This window comes from Melospiza georgiana, chromosome 6, assembly GCF_028018845.1.
Source record: "Melospiza georgiana isolate bMelGeo1 chromosome 6, bMelGeo1.pri, whole genome shotgun sequence".
NCBI classification, from domain to species: Eukaryota; Metazoa; Chordata; class Aves; order Passeriformes; family Passerellidae; genus Melospiza; species Melospiza georgiana.
The window spans coordinates 7,966,109-7,984,363 of record NC_080435.1 but is presented as its reverse complement, the minus strand read 5'-3'; the positions used below and the strand labels follow the sequence as shown (position 1 = coordinate 7,984,363).

The following is an 18,255-nucleotide window of genomic DNA, read 5'->3' as shown; positions in this document are numbered from 1 at the left end:
TGATGGAACAAGCATGTCAGAACTGTGTAAAATATCCTAATCTTAAGCATGTGCACTCGCTAAATATAATCTGTTTCAACAATCAATTTGTAAATTTGTTTCTAAAACTAATGTATGGTGTTATATCCTACTGAGATAGAGTATTGGATAGCCATGTACAAGACAATACAAACAAGCCTTTAAAAAGTATATTGAAAACCATTTACATTCTTACACTAATTTAAAACCACCAGATGGAAATGTGTTTGTGATCTGCCAGCTTGGTACCACAATTTGAGTTGTGAAAGAACAACTAACCACAAAATTGCCAGAAAAAAATGAAACAGCTTATCCTGTACAAGTCACATACCCTAAAGGTAGAGTCTGTGAGGAACAATAGCGTGCAAGGATAGAAAATCATTACCATAAGAAGTCTTGAGACAGTGCACACATCCTCTTAGCATAAGGAAAGTCTGTAAAGTAGCAATTAGAGAATCCTACAGAAGGATGGTTGTGGATGATATGAAAGAAGCACAGTAATGTTAAGCATTTGATATAATTAAGATCTTAAAAAGAAAAGTACCATTTTGCCATTTAACATTCTTCTTACTTTGGCACACTGCAATAAAAATTTTTATTATACTTAGACTGTTAGATAAAAGAGGTGGGAGGGGGGGATGGTCTCTAAGCTAGTTGCTTAGACTTCCAAAAATCACATCATTTTAGGATTAAACGAAGATAGCTTATTCTTTTTTCAGTTGTATCTCTACATCTGTTACCTCATCAGACTTGGAATTGCTGTCTTCCTCACTTTCATCCAGTCTCAAAATTAGAGAAAAGATTCTTCTCTGCAACCAGCACAGCTTGGCAGTTATTACCCTCTACAAGTACTTCAGCTGAGCTGGATATAACATTTGAGGGAAAAGTGTTTGAATTAAAATCCTTGTCTAGTCTCATAGCATCCATGCAGGTAACTTCTAGTGCAGAATATCCTAGAAATTATGCATACTCATGAATTAGAATGCCTGTTGAAAAACAGGAATTCTTATGGGAAAAAGAATTCTTACCGAAGTCCTGACAACTATTTTACTCCTTAAAATATGAGAAGTGAGTTTAAAGTAAATTCATCTAAACTAGGATGATTCTAAGCAGTAATAAAAAACACATCAGTAAGCATCCAGTACAGAGTATCCTTCACTTATTACTATGGTAAAACTGTAATTAGGTTATGAATCCAAAATAAACATCATTATAAGCCACTTAAATGGTCAACCAAGCTAATAAAAAAAGCTTATTTCAATTCTCTATAGTTAAAAGGTGTGATGTTTGCATGCTTCCTACCATCTGATAGCAAATATAAATTATCTTTCCCATAATTAACTCATCAAATAAAGATAGTACTGGATAACTTTAAACGTCAAAAAGATTATGCTGTAGAAATAAACTGTTTCTGCTTTGTCCTTTGCCAGCAATCCAGATTTTAAAAAAAATAATTCTGTGTACATAATCCATATGACTGAGGCCACTTTCTCATCACCTTCAGGTGCAATGACAAAGGGGCAATGACAAAGCAATGGATCTCTAGTCTGGATCTCTGAAGGCAAAAAGAACCCCTTAAAAATTATTCAGTGACATTCAATTTAGCTAGAAGAACTGCCATACTGTGTAAAATAATTGTAAAAATAGTTTTTAAAAATCCATAAATTATAAAAACCATTCTAACCTTTTCGTATTTCCAAGATGTCTAAAAGGTTACACTAATTTATCAGCAAAAGGAAAAATGTAAGATTTCACTAGTTCATACTCAAATACTTTCTCATTCTTTCATTTATATCCAAGTTCTTTGTAAGGAACTAGGATTGTAACTACCTAAAGCCACATTATGATTGCCTTTTCCCCTCTCACTTTTTTCTCTTCCCAAGAAGAAAATCACGTTCAATTATTCATGACCACTAGCACACACAAACAAAAAGAATACAGGCTGTCACTTCATCCTCCTTAGATAAAACCTCCTCAGTAAATAAAACTGAAAGAAAGAGTCAATGTTATCTGCAAATAAAGAGCAACATCCCTTATCAATTTAGATCAGCATAGACCTGATCAGCACTGATTTATATCCACTGCATGCCTTGCTTCCCTTAACTCAGAATTGCACAAAAAAACAGTAAAAAGAGCAGAGGTGGCCACCATTTAGTTCAATTATTGTCATTCTTCCCACACTGTGCAATAAGCTCAGCTTCAAACTTGAGATATTTTAAATACATGTAGTAGGAAACCGTACTTTAGTATTTAAATTTTTATCAACCCAAAACCATTCTTCTATCCAAGCCCCTTTAATGTTTTCTACAGGTTTAAAGGACCCAAAAAATTGCACAGAGTAAATGACAGAACTACTTTAATAGAGTTGTTTATGATTAATTGATCTTGAGTTTGGATTCTCTACCAGCCTCAGCACCTGCTACATTAAAGCAACTCTAGTGCTCTTTCAAAATTAAATCTGATCTCTTCTTTCTGAAGCTACACTAAGAACTGTAAGAATAATATGTAGGTGTTTGGTTTCATGTGTTTGATGACATTTTGCCCTTTTCCACCTCTGTTCTGCTTTATAACACACACTCCTAATTCAGAGTAAGAAACAGGCTATCATATTTATTAGAAGAATTGCAGGTTCTACAAAATGCAATATTTAAAAGAGTCTAGGAAGGAAATATAGTCCAAATGTGATGTATTCATAACATGAACAGAGTATGAATCCATTTAACAAGATTTTCTATTCCCCTGAGGAGAACTCTGAAATTACTGGTTCCTAAACTGCCAGGTTTATCTTCCATCAAAATACCCTAAAATATAAAAATTTGACTACCACCCAGCAATAAAGAAGCACATGAATATTACGAAGCATTCATGTATTGCAAAAATAAAGAAAGGCTAGGACAAGGATGAAGGCATACACAGCTTCACAGTTTCCATCCAAGAAAATGGGACATTACAAAAGTTGTAATTTTAAGCTCTCCTATTCCTAAAAGCCTTGTATCACCCATATGCAACAGGGACAGTCTTTGGAAGTCATATCATAATCCTAATAGCAAGTAAAACATTTAGGTAAAACTACTGGTTTTAGGAAACAACATTATGTAATGCTTTGATTTGATTATTACTCCCTTTCAAGTTTCCTTTAAATAAGCACAAAAATTGTAGTAAAGATTTCCAGTTTTGCAGTCACACCTACTACATCTGTAATAAGTGTCCTTGAAAGGGCTCTTCCAGGTCTACTGGATACAGAATAGTGAAAGAACAATCTATAAAAAACTCAGATTTATTGCTATTTTACACCAATGAAATCTAGAATGCTTCTAAAATCAACTCAGATCTGCTCACACAATATTTTTTATAATCATATACAGACTGTGGTAATTTTTCAAACTCACCATACCACAATATTCATGCACATAATTTTTAAAACTCACACTACAATATACCTTTAATTCCATTTATCTTCTGCAACATTAACATACATCTGTGCTTTTTTCTAGCCCACAAGCAAGGCTTTTACGAAGCATCATATTGGCAAAAGAAAAAGTACAGTAACTTCTCACCTAAGGCATTTTAAATACAACATAAAAACTATATGGTACCTGATGCAATTTCAAGTAATCAGAATTGCACCACAAAAGTGGACTCAGTTCCTAAAGGAATACTTTAAATCTCAGGCCATTTACAAAAAGATGTGACTGTTCTAACTTGCACTCTTGCAAAGGTATATCTTAGAAAATAAGTATTAAAAAATATGCTCACCAAAAATCCTTGCAAAAATATGAACTACTCTTAAACAATATGGGTAATAAATAAGTATTTTTAAGATCATAAATTCATAAGAACATATTTTTTGAAAACAAACATACAAACGGTTGCAGCAGATAGGAACCAGAATAACCCAAACAAGTACCTACCCCTGCCCTAAAACCCTAATTCTATTCCTTACACATCTTGTGTGAAAAGAAGCAATCAGGAGAAAATTACAAAATCAGATATTATTTAAGTATCACAGAGGAGAAAAGGGTTAAGCATGATTTTATAAAGCCTTTTCACAGATATGATCTTTGTCAAGTTTTGAATGGTTGGCTGTGCATGCACATAAGGTATGTTTCAAAGGGTAGATTTTTGGGGGGTTTTTTTTGTTGTTGTCTTTGGGCATGAGGGGCTGCCACATAAATTGGCAGCAAAGGAGGATTCAAATCTCAGGGTGGAAAGATCACTTCTTGTCATTGCATGTTGGCATTCATTAAGAGATGCAAACAAGCACAGCCCAGCTCTTGTTTTCAACCATCATTATAATGGGAAAGTCCAGGCAACTGAAATGTACTGAAATGCATTTTACCATTTTAATTAACAATTAAAGATGAAATATCAATTTTCTCTAACTTCAAAATGGAAATTAAAAAACAACTTACACTCTTACTAAACTACTGATTCTTGTAACCACACCTGCCTTCTGCCCCTTCCTGCCTGCCCCAACTAGCTATTATTAATAGAACAACTATTCATCAGGATAATTTTGTAACATTCACAAAACTTCTTTGCCCACTAAGGTAAATTCTGTTAACTTGGAACTTTTTGCCAGGCAAAAGTTTTATCTAATAGTGCCAAAATACTTTCACTAGTATCATTAAGTAGGATTGTTAATCAGATGTTTGTCTACTGCTCCAATTTTACAGGTAGGCACTCTCATTTTGTATAAACTCCTCCACAGGTAACTTTAAGTTCTGATTTGGAATATTCTTAATTTCAGCAATGATCTTAGCCCCGTTGCATACTATAATATATTCTCTGTTTTAACCACACAAAATTTTAATGTGCTGTTTTCTTCTCTAGATACAAAATCTTACTGGAAAAGGGCAGCAAAATCAAGTTTTACCTCATGCCTGTTATGAGCTCTATTGATGTAGAGAGTGTTGTCTTACCACTCAGATTTAACTGACACTATCAGTAATTAAAGTTTTCAGTACAAAACAAAATATTTTAGCAATTAAATCATATTCAAATCATAGTTCCAATCTTTCTGTCTTTGATCAATAAAGCCTAAAATAAATTACATCTTTACTTTAAGATGTAAACTGGAGCAAAAGTAATCTTTTCTGTCTAATTGGATTTCTGAAGTTAAGAGGTGTTTTGTTCCTATAATTGTATGCTCACAGCAGCAGCGATCTCTTCCAGGGCACGGATACTCAATCCATGGACTGCTGGTTAATGCCTTGTTTTAAACAGACTTGGTGCTACAAAACTAGAAATGGGACAGTTTTAAAGCTAACAGCTATTTTCAACACAGCTTATTCTGTCTGGCAAACAAATAAATGAAATAATGAAATTCTGTACCACATTATATTATAATACTTTAGTAACACAGGTTGACCAGGATATTTCTAAAACCTATTTCTGATGTTTCTACGTAAACAGTACCAAGGATTTGGCACAGTAAAAATAATGGAAAGGCCCTACATTGTCATGCATCATTTCCCTCAAAGTCCAGTACTTCAGCAATCTCACATTACTTCCAGAAAAAAACTATGCCTGAAGATCTTCCAGTCTCAAGCTGGCTCACTCCTGGAGAGCACTGACAACTGAACCTGGACATGAGTCACTGTTCAACTGGTATTTAACGTCATTTAGGCTTTCTCATCCCAGAATTTCAGATCCTCCTGTGGTTATGATATAGAAATGCTCTGAGGAAATGTCTCAGAAATATTGCTAAAGAACATATTTCCAAAAAAGCTGAACGGAGAGCAGTCCACACAGTTCTGCATCTAATTCCAGCATCCTGACACCATTAATGGTATCATAGAGAAGGAATGTGGAAATACTGTAGCATGTTTAAAGTAGATGCAAACTGAGGTTTTTCTTTTTATAAAGCATGGGAAATTATCAACAGCATAAGCTACCACTTAAACCTTGCCGGCCAAAAATGTAATATTTATCTGAATATAGACATTTCACTAAAGGTTAGTAAAATATTGAAAGGTATTTAGAAAAATCATGACTGCCTAAAATATAGTTTAGCCTCTACTTAGCACGTCCTGCCTCTACTGCCTCCTTCTTGAGTGGCAAACAGTACCCTGCCACCAGTAAAACCATTTACTCTCTTCCAGCCACTGTGTAATTTGCATGGGTTATATTTCAATGACTCTTATATTTTCAAAATTTCAGTGTAATTGTAAAAAAGGAGATGATACTACTTTTTTACAAGTGTTTCTACAAGTTTAGCGGCAACGCAAGGAAGAAAACTTAGATAAAAGGATTTGTATAATGCAGCAATCTATTGCAGATCATCTTCAGCAAGTCAGCATTTATCTTCAACAAGCTGTACAAATGTTTTCAGCAATTTTAAAATGAGCTCTTCCAATTATTGCATGCAGAAGTATAAAGAACTAGATGTTCTAATTTGTATCACTGTCATAATAATTGCACTTGTTTGAAGTTGGCATTGAGGGGTGAATCACCTACAGAACTCTGTAATTGTGACAGTAACACTTCTACACCATTAAATGACTCTTAAGTAATGATTACATTAGACCAGAACTAAATGTACATTATTTATTTAGAAGTTCTGCAATATATTTTCATCTACTTAGAGCACAGATTAAAACGTTAATATATGCTTTTAAACATGAAACATAATCTTGCAGAAATTCCCACAAACAACCCTTACAATTTAAATTCTGCTATTTCTTATTTCCAACATTTTCTGAGCAGTTTTATTTACTTTGAGATCCTACCTGAGAGATTCTGCCATGCGCCTCAAGTCCTCATTTTGCTGCTTCAACCGTTCCAGCTTAGCGAGGATCTTGGACAGCTCCCGGCTGGAGTGATCCGGGTGCTCGCTATCTCGTACCAGGTGCCCTCCAATGTAGAACAGCAAAGTTCCCCAAGCAAACAGGATGAGCATAATCCAACGCCAGGAACCAGTCCATGGCCGCATTTTCAGAAGTTCGATTCACTCCAGAGCTGCTTCAACTCACAAAATAGCAAACATTTCCTTAGTTTGTGCAAAGGTGGACAATTCCAGCTCTTCTGCTTCAACACATTGTACCAGAGAAAAACTATTTTCAGTGTTTGTCTTACTGCAACTCCTTAAAGAAGATTCTTATAAGGCTGTACATAGAAAGCATTAATATTGCGTCATTCTTCATTTATATACTGCAGGAAAAAATGAAAATAAACCTGAAATTATAATTCTGATATGTAAAAATATAGTGGACTGCAATTGAGCTAAATGTATTTTCATTAACATTCAAGAATGACAATTGACAATGCTAGTACTTTCTGTCACAGAGACAAAGAAAAAAGCTTTTAACTTTGCAGAGAACATTATGCTGAATTCACGAATGAAAGACTATGCAATTAATCCTGGCTTTGAAATGGCCAGAAGAAATGCTGCTTTTTATAAGAGAAATATTTACCATTTCATGTGTCATTTCAGACATTAAAATTGCTTAAAAGTCACTCTGGTAAACTTAACGTTTTCCTTTACTATCAACCAATAGCTTTTATTTAATTACAAATACATCTTCATTTTTTTCACTTTTATTAACTGTCTTCTCTATTTTTATCATGACTGCCACTCTAACAAATGAGTTATAGTCAGTTTAACAGTATATTCTGTTATTTGCAAGTATTTAAAAATCAGACATGACTTTAGAAACACTTCTCTGCTGTTTCAAAACTATCAAACATATTTTGAGAAGTTGTTATTATTAAAATTATAATAAAAGCAAAAAATGCTCCAAAGGTAATACCTTCTCTCATGAAAAAAACCACCATGCCATTTAAAAGAATGCAAAATTACCTCAACTCATTTTCTACTTGGCAAAATATTCTACTAGGGAACAAATTTCCTCAACTATCTAGATAAAATTTTAACTGACAGCATGTCCATAGTCTTCTTTAAGTACTTCTCCCCTTTCCTCCTCTTTCTCAGCCATGTAACATTTCTACCTTTTTTTAAGGGCACATATATGCCATTCTGACTCAATTTTCAAAGTAACCCATTTTTTGAATTCTCAAATCTCTAAATCCACAATATTTCCTCTGAGATACCATCCACATCTACCTTCTCCCAAATTATTCTTTTCTGTTTGATCCTTCTTTCACCTTAACTTCTTTTTAATTTCATTTAGTTATTTTATTCTGTTCCCACTTATTTAAAGTCTAGAGCAAAATCTTCCTAAATTGCAATAACTTCCAAACTCATCCAGTTACGGAAATATGCCTGGAGCACACATTTCCAAATACAATAACTCTAACCTTGAAAATGCTCAGTGTTTTCAACAGCACTGAAAATGCTGAAAAATTTCTCAAGTTATCTTGAGAAGAGGGGTAGTTTGTGTATGTTTAAAAGAGGCAAAAAAAATCCAGTAATGACTAGTAAGATGGGACAGAATTGTTTACAGAGCACTTTGCAAGCAAAATATTGACTTTTTTTCCAATCTGTTTTTCATAAAATATAAGTTTAAGCAGACTCACAAATCAGGTATCTTCTTTACCAGAGGCAGCGTTGATCTGTCTCAAACAACAGTGTTAGTAGATCAGACAATCAAAAATCCACAAAATTGATATAACAAGTCATCAGGAACAGACGGTATTTTTCCAACAGTTCTAAAGAAATTAAAGAATACAATAGTTTAATTATTAACGGAGGCACGCAACCACTTACTCATAATGACTTTGTAGCAAAGGAATGGAAAATTTAAAAAGTAAACTGAATTATTTCTAAGGTCTACAGCATGGAACCCTGTAATTACAGACCAGGAAAATAACATATTTATGTTAGCCAAACTGGCAGAAATAATAAGATGAAATAAAACTGCAGACATAAGGATGAAAGTAATCGAAGTATAAAAGTACTAACATTACTTTTAGAAAGACAAATTGTGCCCCATAAATTTATTAAAGTTCCTTGGAAGATGTAAATAAACACACAGGCAAGACAGAACCAGTTCTAATTGTTACATAATTTATTTGATCAATGTGAATTTTCAAATGGTATTCAACAAGATTCCCAAATTGTTCCAAAAAAACCTAAGCTGAATGGAAGAAGAAAGATCCTCATGTGAGTGCCCACCCTGTTGGAAGAGATGTACAGCAAGACCAGACTATCAGTTTAGTGGAAAGAGTGAGCAGGAACCTCTCTGCACCCACAGCAGACTCCGTACAGCTTGACATATTCATAAATGTTTGGAAAACAAGGTGAAACATGAGGTGAAAAAGTCTGATAGCAATGATCTGGAGGTCATCAAGATGTTTAATGAGGAAAAAAAATGGGGAAAAAAATCAGTTCATCAGTGTGCAGAGTTGTGTATAAATGACCTTTGAGGCCCGTTATGAATGGGCTTTAGCTATGATTGGTAATTCTACGAAATATCAGTTCAGCATTGGGCTAACTGCAACAAAGTCCTCACAGGTTTTATCAGATTTCTATCAATCTCTGAAGATTTCATTGTTCTTTTCATAAGTTAGGCCACAGTAGAGTTAAACATAAAGTACAGATGCTAAACTGGCTGAATGAACAGGAAGAACATTATGAAAAAAACATTAAAAAGCCTATATCTCAAATATGGTGTATCTAATTATACATGAGTTCCAACAGCACTCCACTATCAACTTTGCACTGTAATGTGGCTTTCACACAATTTCTTTTATTTAATACTGTTCTGGAAATGCAAAATGTCAACGTATTTGACATTCCAGGGATGAGATATGCAGCATCCCTGGATGTGCCCTCTCTGGAAGAGTTCAAAGCCAGGCTGGATGGAACTTGGAGAAACCTGACCTAGTGGCATCCCTGCTCATGACAGGGCAGTTGGAACTAGATGATCTTTAAGGTTCCTTCCAACCAAACCATTCTGTCACTCTGTGATTCATATTTCAAAGTTCACACAAGATCTGTACATAAAACAAAGGAGAAATCATCACATTTTCAAAACTGTTCATTTTTTATAGCTTGTCTCAGGTTTCTGAGATCTCCACATGCAGACGTATGCCACAGCTATCTGCCTGACAGAAAGTCAAGAGGTAACGTCAATATTTATACTTGTTTAATTTTCTACAGCTGTTTATGAGGTTTCATACTCTAAACTAAGTTCAAGACTGCCAAGACTGAACTATGAGCCTTGAGTCAGAAAAAAAACCCACAGCAGCAGCCCACAAATGCAGCAATTCAAACCTGTCATGGATCATAACATGGTTATCACCACCATCTGACACTGAACATCTAAATAAGAGTCCATCAAACCCAAAAGGTGGGGCAGAGCAGTACCAACAAATGTATTTTATTAAGCAGGAGACAGAAAAATACCTAAATAGCAGTTGTTAGTGTTATAAATTTATGTTGGAATTATATAGTGAAGGTCCTTTATCTAAGAATATTAAGTTCATTTTATTTTACCAGAAAAAGCTATGAATTTTAATTTAGTAGTTAGTTATCCCCTGAGATTTAGCATGATTTCTTGTCTTACATTTGATTAGATTTACCCATAAACTTGCATTTTCCAGGGCATAAATACATTACATAGTATATTGGTAATTAGTTAATTTTTCCTTCAATTTTAGATTAGTTCTTGTTTCCTTTCTGGGGTATCCTGAGAACAGTCAACTGCATTCTTACAATGTTACTCTCTAAAACAATGTATAAAATAAATTTCTTATCTCTTTCAAAAGGCTTACCCTGGATATATGAAATGAAAAAGAATGTGTTCCTCTATTCTTCCCAGCAGCTCTAGAGCAATTTTTCAAGCCAATTTTCTTAACAAATTTCATCACTACACACAGTTAAGAGGGATTTTCCACCTGGTCCCTCTGGTAAATCATGTCCCATTTATAAGAGCCCAGCTAGCAACCACAGAAATCCCAGTCTCAGGGGCTAGGCAAGGCAAAGCTCAGTACGAGCAGCAGCTTCCATCAGTGCAGCAAATCAAAGCCAGCCCTAATGCCAGTACCAGTGTGGGGCTGCAGATGCCACAGTGAACTTGGTAACCTCCAGTCATCCCTCAACGTATGCTTGTAAAGACACAACTTTAGCTGCCATGAAATAAAGCAGTTTGGTACGACATTAACAGTGCAAAGTCTTCCATATACAAATTTAAAAGGTCTCCTGGTTCCCTGAGAGAGAAGATGAAAAGGCTGCAGATATCTATAAAATTTTCTCAACATAATGAGAAATAAGCAGCACATTGATGCTGATTAAAATGAATGCTTTTAGGTTTTAAATGTAGAAGTTCTCTCTCACTCCTTATAAATTGATTTGTTACTTCGGCTACTAAAGACATCAAACCAACATCAGGAAACAGTTTTGTAGAATAAGAATGAAATAACATTAAAAGCAAATGCTGAGTTGAAAGCATCACGTACAGTAAGCTATTTTTCAGGTTTAATGTAATCTTGTAGGTTTATTATAAAAAGTCACTACGAAATTTGCAGCATTAGCTATGAAATAAACTATGTCTGGTAAGTAGTGGCTACCATAAATCATTGGGAATACATAATGTTCAATGCATCAATTGAATGAAAAATAACATTGTGAGAAAGGAACTCAAGTTAAAATTTATTTACTATAAGTGCATAGCACAGAAAATGTGGTTAGTGCCACAAACTCATTTAGACTCCATGAAGAAGAGACAGAATATTTACCTAAAATAAGGGTCTGTTTCAAGACTTAATTGGGAAATCAAATTGTGCATACTACACGTGTAAGCCGCAGTTGATTGTAAGAATGTGAAAAAGTTTTGTTGCCAAATTAACAGCAAAAATTTGGTTAAAAAAAAACATTGCTGCAATGGAATGCACTGAATGACTAAGTGAAAACAACTAAATGAAATACTAAAGAGACTTGATTAAAATGATAACTAAAAAAGTGACTGAAGCGTAGCACCAATATCTTAATGAGAAATAATGTGTACCCATGTTGAAGTTATTTTGCTATAGCAAAAATATTTTGCTATAGCAAAAATGATTAATCAAAATAAAATTATTAATCAAAAAAAACCAAAAAACCCCCCAAAAAATACTATCTTTCTTCATCTTGCTCCCACAAAGCCTTCAAGTTATTTTAAAGCTTTAAAAGGTACTTAAGAATTTAAAAATTTAATAGCTCAATACTACCTAATTTCAAATTCTTCTATAGCTTAATGCACTATTTTTAATGCACTATTCCAAACATGCTTTCAATAGTAAATTCAGTGATGCAGTGTGTATTTTCTCCTTGTGCATTTCTGCTTCCTACAGAATTACAGCCCCAGAATAGCATTATGATTTTTCTTGGCAATGTACAGTTTCAAGTTTTTTTAGATTAAATTCAAAGCAAACTAAGCAAGTCTACTTTTGGCTCAACCACCTACTGGCCTAGGAAAAAAGTGTACCTTATGTAAGCTGAAAAGGAGAAAATTACTCAAAAAGTAAAACACACACATCACTTTAGCTAACATATATGGGACTATATTTAAGGTATGTACATCTTCTAAAATTGTACAATGTACAAAACATGAAGTTCATTCCACTCTAAGAGCCATCACAATGACTTACCATTAACTGTGAGACACTCAAAAAGCAGGTTACAGCAGACTTACAACTTACACTGAATCCTCAGAACATTGTTAGTTTCTCTTAAAAGTAAACTTAAAATATATTAAGATTTCATATTTTTAAGATTTCACTAACTAAAACTACCTTCTAATGAAATTATTCTACTCTAAGTAATGTTAGCCTGTTGTACTCTCATAAAAATGAAAATTAAAACCAACTTTCTGATTCCAGTTCCTATTTAAGAATAATGTGATGGCACAGCCTCTGACAAAGGATTAGAGCCTAAGGAAATAATCCTTTTAGGATATTAAAATAAAACTAAGGATCAAAGGACAAAAGTAACAAGTAAATCCTTCTGTAGTGTTTGATAAAAATAAGCAAACCTTACAAATATTATTCACAGTGTATGCAATGCATTCTTTATGAAGACTTACACAGTAATTGAATCAAAATTCTGCATGTAACACAAGGCATTGCTGGTGTCTTGTATGAACCAAATACTTGCTTTTCTCTCTTGGACCTGCCTCATGTGATGTGTCCCAAAACAGGATTTCTCTTTTCATGGCTGCTTTGCTCTGGCAGTCAGCAACCACTTTAAAAGGACATCATACATTCAAACCTTTTTGCATCTCTCTCTCTTCAAAGTTACAAGCTCCTATCTTATACACAGAAATTGTTATTTTTCATCCTTTTTTTTGTTATTACACTTTATCCCATTCTACCACTGCAGTATACCACATAAAAAAAACTCTTGTACATTTTTTCTGATCCCATCAGAACCCTCCTCTATTTTGTGACCTATATTTCATTATAAATTATTATATTTTTGTGACATTGTCACTACTGAAAACATCCCAGAAGAATAACACATGTAATCATTTGCCCTAACAGGGTCTCTCCTCCAGGTTGATACTCTTCCTTGCAGCACAAGTCCCTGTCACTTCATCCCTTCAGCTACTTCCTTTTCCTACAAATGATTCTATTTTCATCCACAATTTCTCTCACTCAATATAGAATTTTCTGTGTGCCAAGAAATGCTGAAAGGGACACATACACATTATCTCCCCAACTGTGTTTCATTGGTAAATTGACCCCATTGAAACAATGGGTAAGTAAACCCAAAATAATATAGATCAAAGAAAATTTGATAACAAATCTATGCTGCATTTATCTAATTTCCCATTTATATCTACCTCTACTTTGTTAACCATAATTTCTTTGAATTTTTTTTCCATGCTTTGCACACTACTATAATCAAGCCAGGACTGATAATTATTTCTAATTCTAGCATTCATCTATATCAATCCCAAGAGACCTTTTCCCATTTAGTTGCAAACATTTTTAGAATCGTGACTGGAAACAATTTGGAAAGCATTTCATTCATCTATAACTTTTTAATTACCTTTATTAACATACAAATTATATCTATTGTTTTCTTCAACCAGAGAACAGAAACCCATTGACAGAGCATGTACTAATGTTTGTGTTTTAAAAGTTCCAAAATTAAGTTCATTTAGTTTCCTAGTCAAGCTCACTGGTTTATTTAGATTCTTTCTCCCCATAAAAACTATCCACTTCCTCTTTTTCTGGAACATAAAGGACATAAAATTCATAGTATTACAAATATATACTTAATTATTGTAGAAATTTACTTCTTTTTTCTTAACTTCTATTCACATGTATCAGAGGCCATAAGTAGACAGACTCACTCCCTATTTACTCGTACATCCACAACTCAATGTCTACTAGTGTTTCTCTGTGTAAAAGTCTAATTTTATACCTGTAGAGATTGCTCTGAGCCATTTGCATGATATTCTCTTCATATAGTCCCTTACATTTGTACATGAATGAATACATCTATGTGTCTGATACAATCTGCAGATCATTCTCAAATTAAACATTTGAGAAGGAAGAGATGGTACTGAGGGACTTCCTTAACTGTATCAAAGCTCCAGGCCCACTCATTTGGTTAGAAAACAAAATCTTAACCAATCAGAACAAGCTTTGGAGAAAGATACAATGTGATTTATCCTTCCTGAAATTTCACTGAAGAGGTTCTGTCATTGAATGTAGGAGCTTGATGATTTTTCAGACTTACAGAGATCATGAAGAAGATAAATTAACAGGACTTGAGGAATTAAAACCTCGAGTCTAAAAGGAAGATTATCAACTTGAGATGAGTCATCTGAAGATTCATTTAGAAGCTTTAGCACAATACATATTATAATACAGACAAAATATTCAAAGCAGGGGAATGCAGGGGAAGATTCTGGTATTATTTTGGAGCTTATAGTGTGTATTTGATGTAAAATGCTCAGCTGAGCAGCACAGAAACTATTTTCAATTTAACAGGTATTTTATACCTGAAAACAGCTTTGCAAAAATTTGAAATTAAAACACCTTCAGAATGAAAGGCAAAGGAATAAATAGAGAAATATTCACAATGTCCAATTAGTAATCTTGTGACAAATTTATTCTTCTTTTAGGAAGCCAATATTTACTGATGCAAGCAAAATAAATCAACAGGATGAGCACATGTAGAATACAAAGTAAGAGATCATCAACAGTTCAAGAATTGCTTCATTTGCAAGCAGAGTAGTATCAATAAATTTCCTAAAAAGACACAACAGAGATCACCAAACCAAGGTGGCTACGGCTTTTTTCAAGTTCTTATGGTGGTGTGTAGAGGAAAAACTGAAGCTGAGAGAATAATAAGTGCAATTTCCCTCACAAGTCTAAGTTCAATCAGAATCATGTAGGAAGGTAATTAAGGAATGTATGCAATTATTTCCTATAAGCCTCCTCCTCCTCCATCAGTGATCCCTAACTACCACAAATACCTGAGTTGTTATCAAAAATAATAATCTTTGAAGTCCTGAACAAGTGCTTCAACGCAGAATAATTTCTAATATTACTTTCTGTTTTATTATATTCCTTTGCATTACCTCCTTGCTGTTCAAAATGGTACAAATTACTCAGGTAATTTCTAGATTTTTATCCTTTGCAAGTCTAAATATCCACCATTAAGAAAAAAATAAATAAAACCAAAATAAAATGAAGATAAAACAAACAAAAGCAAAGCCCACAAAACCAAAACCCGCATACTTAGGAAGTTTCACATCAATAAATCAATCAGATGAGAATGGAAATTATTCCTCAAAAAAAAAAAATAAAGAGTGGTTATAAAAAGTACAAACGTTTGATGCAAAATTTTTGAAAAAGTAGAAAGTAGAAAAGATTGATTCAAAATATCTAGACAAATAAATCTGCAGGATTTCTAGTTATTCATTTTTCATGACCAAAGGAACAGTTCATTATTAAAAGTTTCCATGATAACTTATTCTATTCAACATGTCCCATTGAATTAAATTCTTTGTATTTAGCACGTCACATGGTTACAGTGGTGAAAGTGCAGCAAAAATTGTCAGTGCAGTCTCCATCCTGGGAGGCTGGGCAAAGACCCAAGCAATGAACTCCAATCAACCCTACCTTGATCACTGGTGTTGGGCTAAAAGATCCCCAAAGAAACTTCCTAAAGCCAGCTATGATGTGATTCCGTGATATAAAATAACTTTTACAGCTTTTTTTTTAAAAAACAGCTTTGTGTAAAAAGTACTATTCTAAAAGGCACAACATGCAAACATACAACGTATTTTATCAGTCACATAAACAGCAGAAAATTTAAAAAAATCCTAACTTTGTGACACATATGAATAACAGCTTACCCTGTCCGTGACAGAAGGAAGGAAACACAACTGCATCATGGAGGTTGGAGGTTAACATGTAATTCCACTATTCCAGCAGTCAGTGAGATTAGTAACTGTTTGAAAGAAAAAAAGAAATCCCTTTAATTTCACATTCTGTAAGAACAAATTCCTTTTGATTTACTCTTCATCATAAGAGTGAGAAAGAATGTAATGTTTTCTTATTTAGCTAATCACAGATTATCCACAAAGATCATTCAATCACTCAATTCAGAACATTTTTAACTATATCTAGATTAAGATACAATGTGATCTAGCAACCAAAGAATTAAATCAAAGAATATTTTAGGCTCTGTATTGATTTTATGAGTACATTTTACAAGTCAGTCTCACCAGGCCCCAATTTCCCTTGTCAATATTTGCCAGCTTCAAAATTATGTTTGAAGTTGATTCATTAATATTTACAGATACCATCAAATTTGCAGCTGAAAGATGTTATACATGTTGAATGAGAGATACAAATCTGCATAATCAATTAAAGCAGTTCAGTCATTTAGCAGTTTTGTCAAATAATTGTTTACCCCTCTCTAAGCATTACTCCCTGTTCAAAATATCAGGCAAAACTTTGAAATGGAAAAAATAAAAAATAAAATCCAAGACAGAATATTTAACCGTAATTTTAATAACATTAATAGAAGTATATTCATATATTCTCTCATATCTTTTATCATCTATGTGTTTTTTTCATTTATAAAAATTATGAATATGTTAAGGAAACCTTGGAAAGAATTTTCTTTGAATCAAAATTTTAGAAGTCACTAGAATAATCACTGGAAAAATCATAGATCTGGAAATTTGGAGAAAACAAAATACAAATAAGTTGAACAGCTCTTTAAAGGTATTCCAGAGCAAAAGAATACAACTTCCAAAATTTCAAGGAAATTCCTGCTATCTGCCAAAGAAACATAAGCTTTCTTCATGCAATTCAAGGCTTAAAGGCACTGAATTAACTGTGAGCAAGTAGAAGCAACAGTACACTCACAATGATAATGTGGGCAGAGAAAACCTTGTAAACATTTTTTTCCCTTTTCTTCTTTCTTCCCTATTCACTGAGTTTGCAAAACTTTAAGTGGTAATTGTCCAACTGTTACTCTAATAAAACTGAGCACTTTTTCAATTAAAAAACATTCGGTTTCCTTTGAAGAGCTAATTACATAGAGAACGCCTAAGGTGAACCACATAAAAATTATGGCAAATTCAGGGTCCTATGCCCCTGTAGTTACTAAATTTATTTCTACTTGAAGAAAAAAACCCCAAAGCACACACACACAATAACAAAAAACACAATAGAGTTAAGTACTAATCCTACTTCAACTACATAGCTTCTGGTCAGAGATAAAAAAAAAACTATCGAAACACCAATTTAGGAACTTTTAGTATCAGAGACCAAATATTCCTCAAAATTGTGCCTCATGAAGACCTAAAGGTTCAATTATCACAACAGCAGTGGCTCTGAGGAGTCCATACCCACAGCACTTGGGGACTTTTAAGCTAAAGCTATACATAGAACACTGACCTTGAAAGAGTTTATCAGGGGTTAAGAATCTAATCAGAAGTAATTACTTTTCTAAACTAGATAAAAGAATCAACAGTACATCAACAGTAACAAATACAGTTTGAAAATAATAAGCACTCCTTCATATTAGATACAATATTAAATATAAGTGTTCATAGTTCTTGTAGCATATTACATTTGAAAGCTTCAAAAAAGATACAGTAATTTCTCTTTTTTTTTCAATCAATGTTATTTTGAACAAAAGAAGGAATTGTACCTTGAAATAAAAAGAGCAGAGTACTTGACAAATATATACAAGATTTTCTGTCAAAAAGACAAAAACTTATTGGTGATTCTTCTTTTAGAATGATAAAAGAGTCAATTACAGAAACAATGCTCTCCTACAAGGAAATTACATATATGGATTCATTTTAATAAGCAATGGAT

The 18,255-nt window shown here is 33.5% G+C and overlaps 1 protein-coding gene across 6 annotated transcripts in view; it reads right to left on the bottom strand.

Annotated features, from left to right (window-relative positions):
• FUT8 (fucosyltransferase 8) overlaps positions 1-18,255 on the bottom strand; it is a 101,473-nt gene that overhangs the window by 43,059 nt on the left and 40,159 nt on the right. For 4 of the 6 annotated variants that reach the window (XM_058026795.1, XM_058026793.1, XM_058026798.1 and 1 more), the window contains exons 3-5: positions 16,275-16,369; positions 8,497-8,628; positions 6,750-7,170 (exon numbers count right to left, since the gene is read on the bottom strand). In XM_058026795.1, the coding sequence (XP_057882778.1) occupies positions 6,750-6,952 (203 nt within the window). In that variant the 5' untranslated portion in view covers positions 6,953-7,170; positions 8,497-8,628; positions 16,275-16,369. The remainder of the gene's footprint in view (positions 1-6,749; positions 7,171-8,496; positions 8,629-16,274; positions 16,370-18,255) is intronic. The other 2 variants (XM_058026796.1, XM_058026797.1) reach the window with 2 other exon arrangements.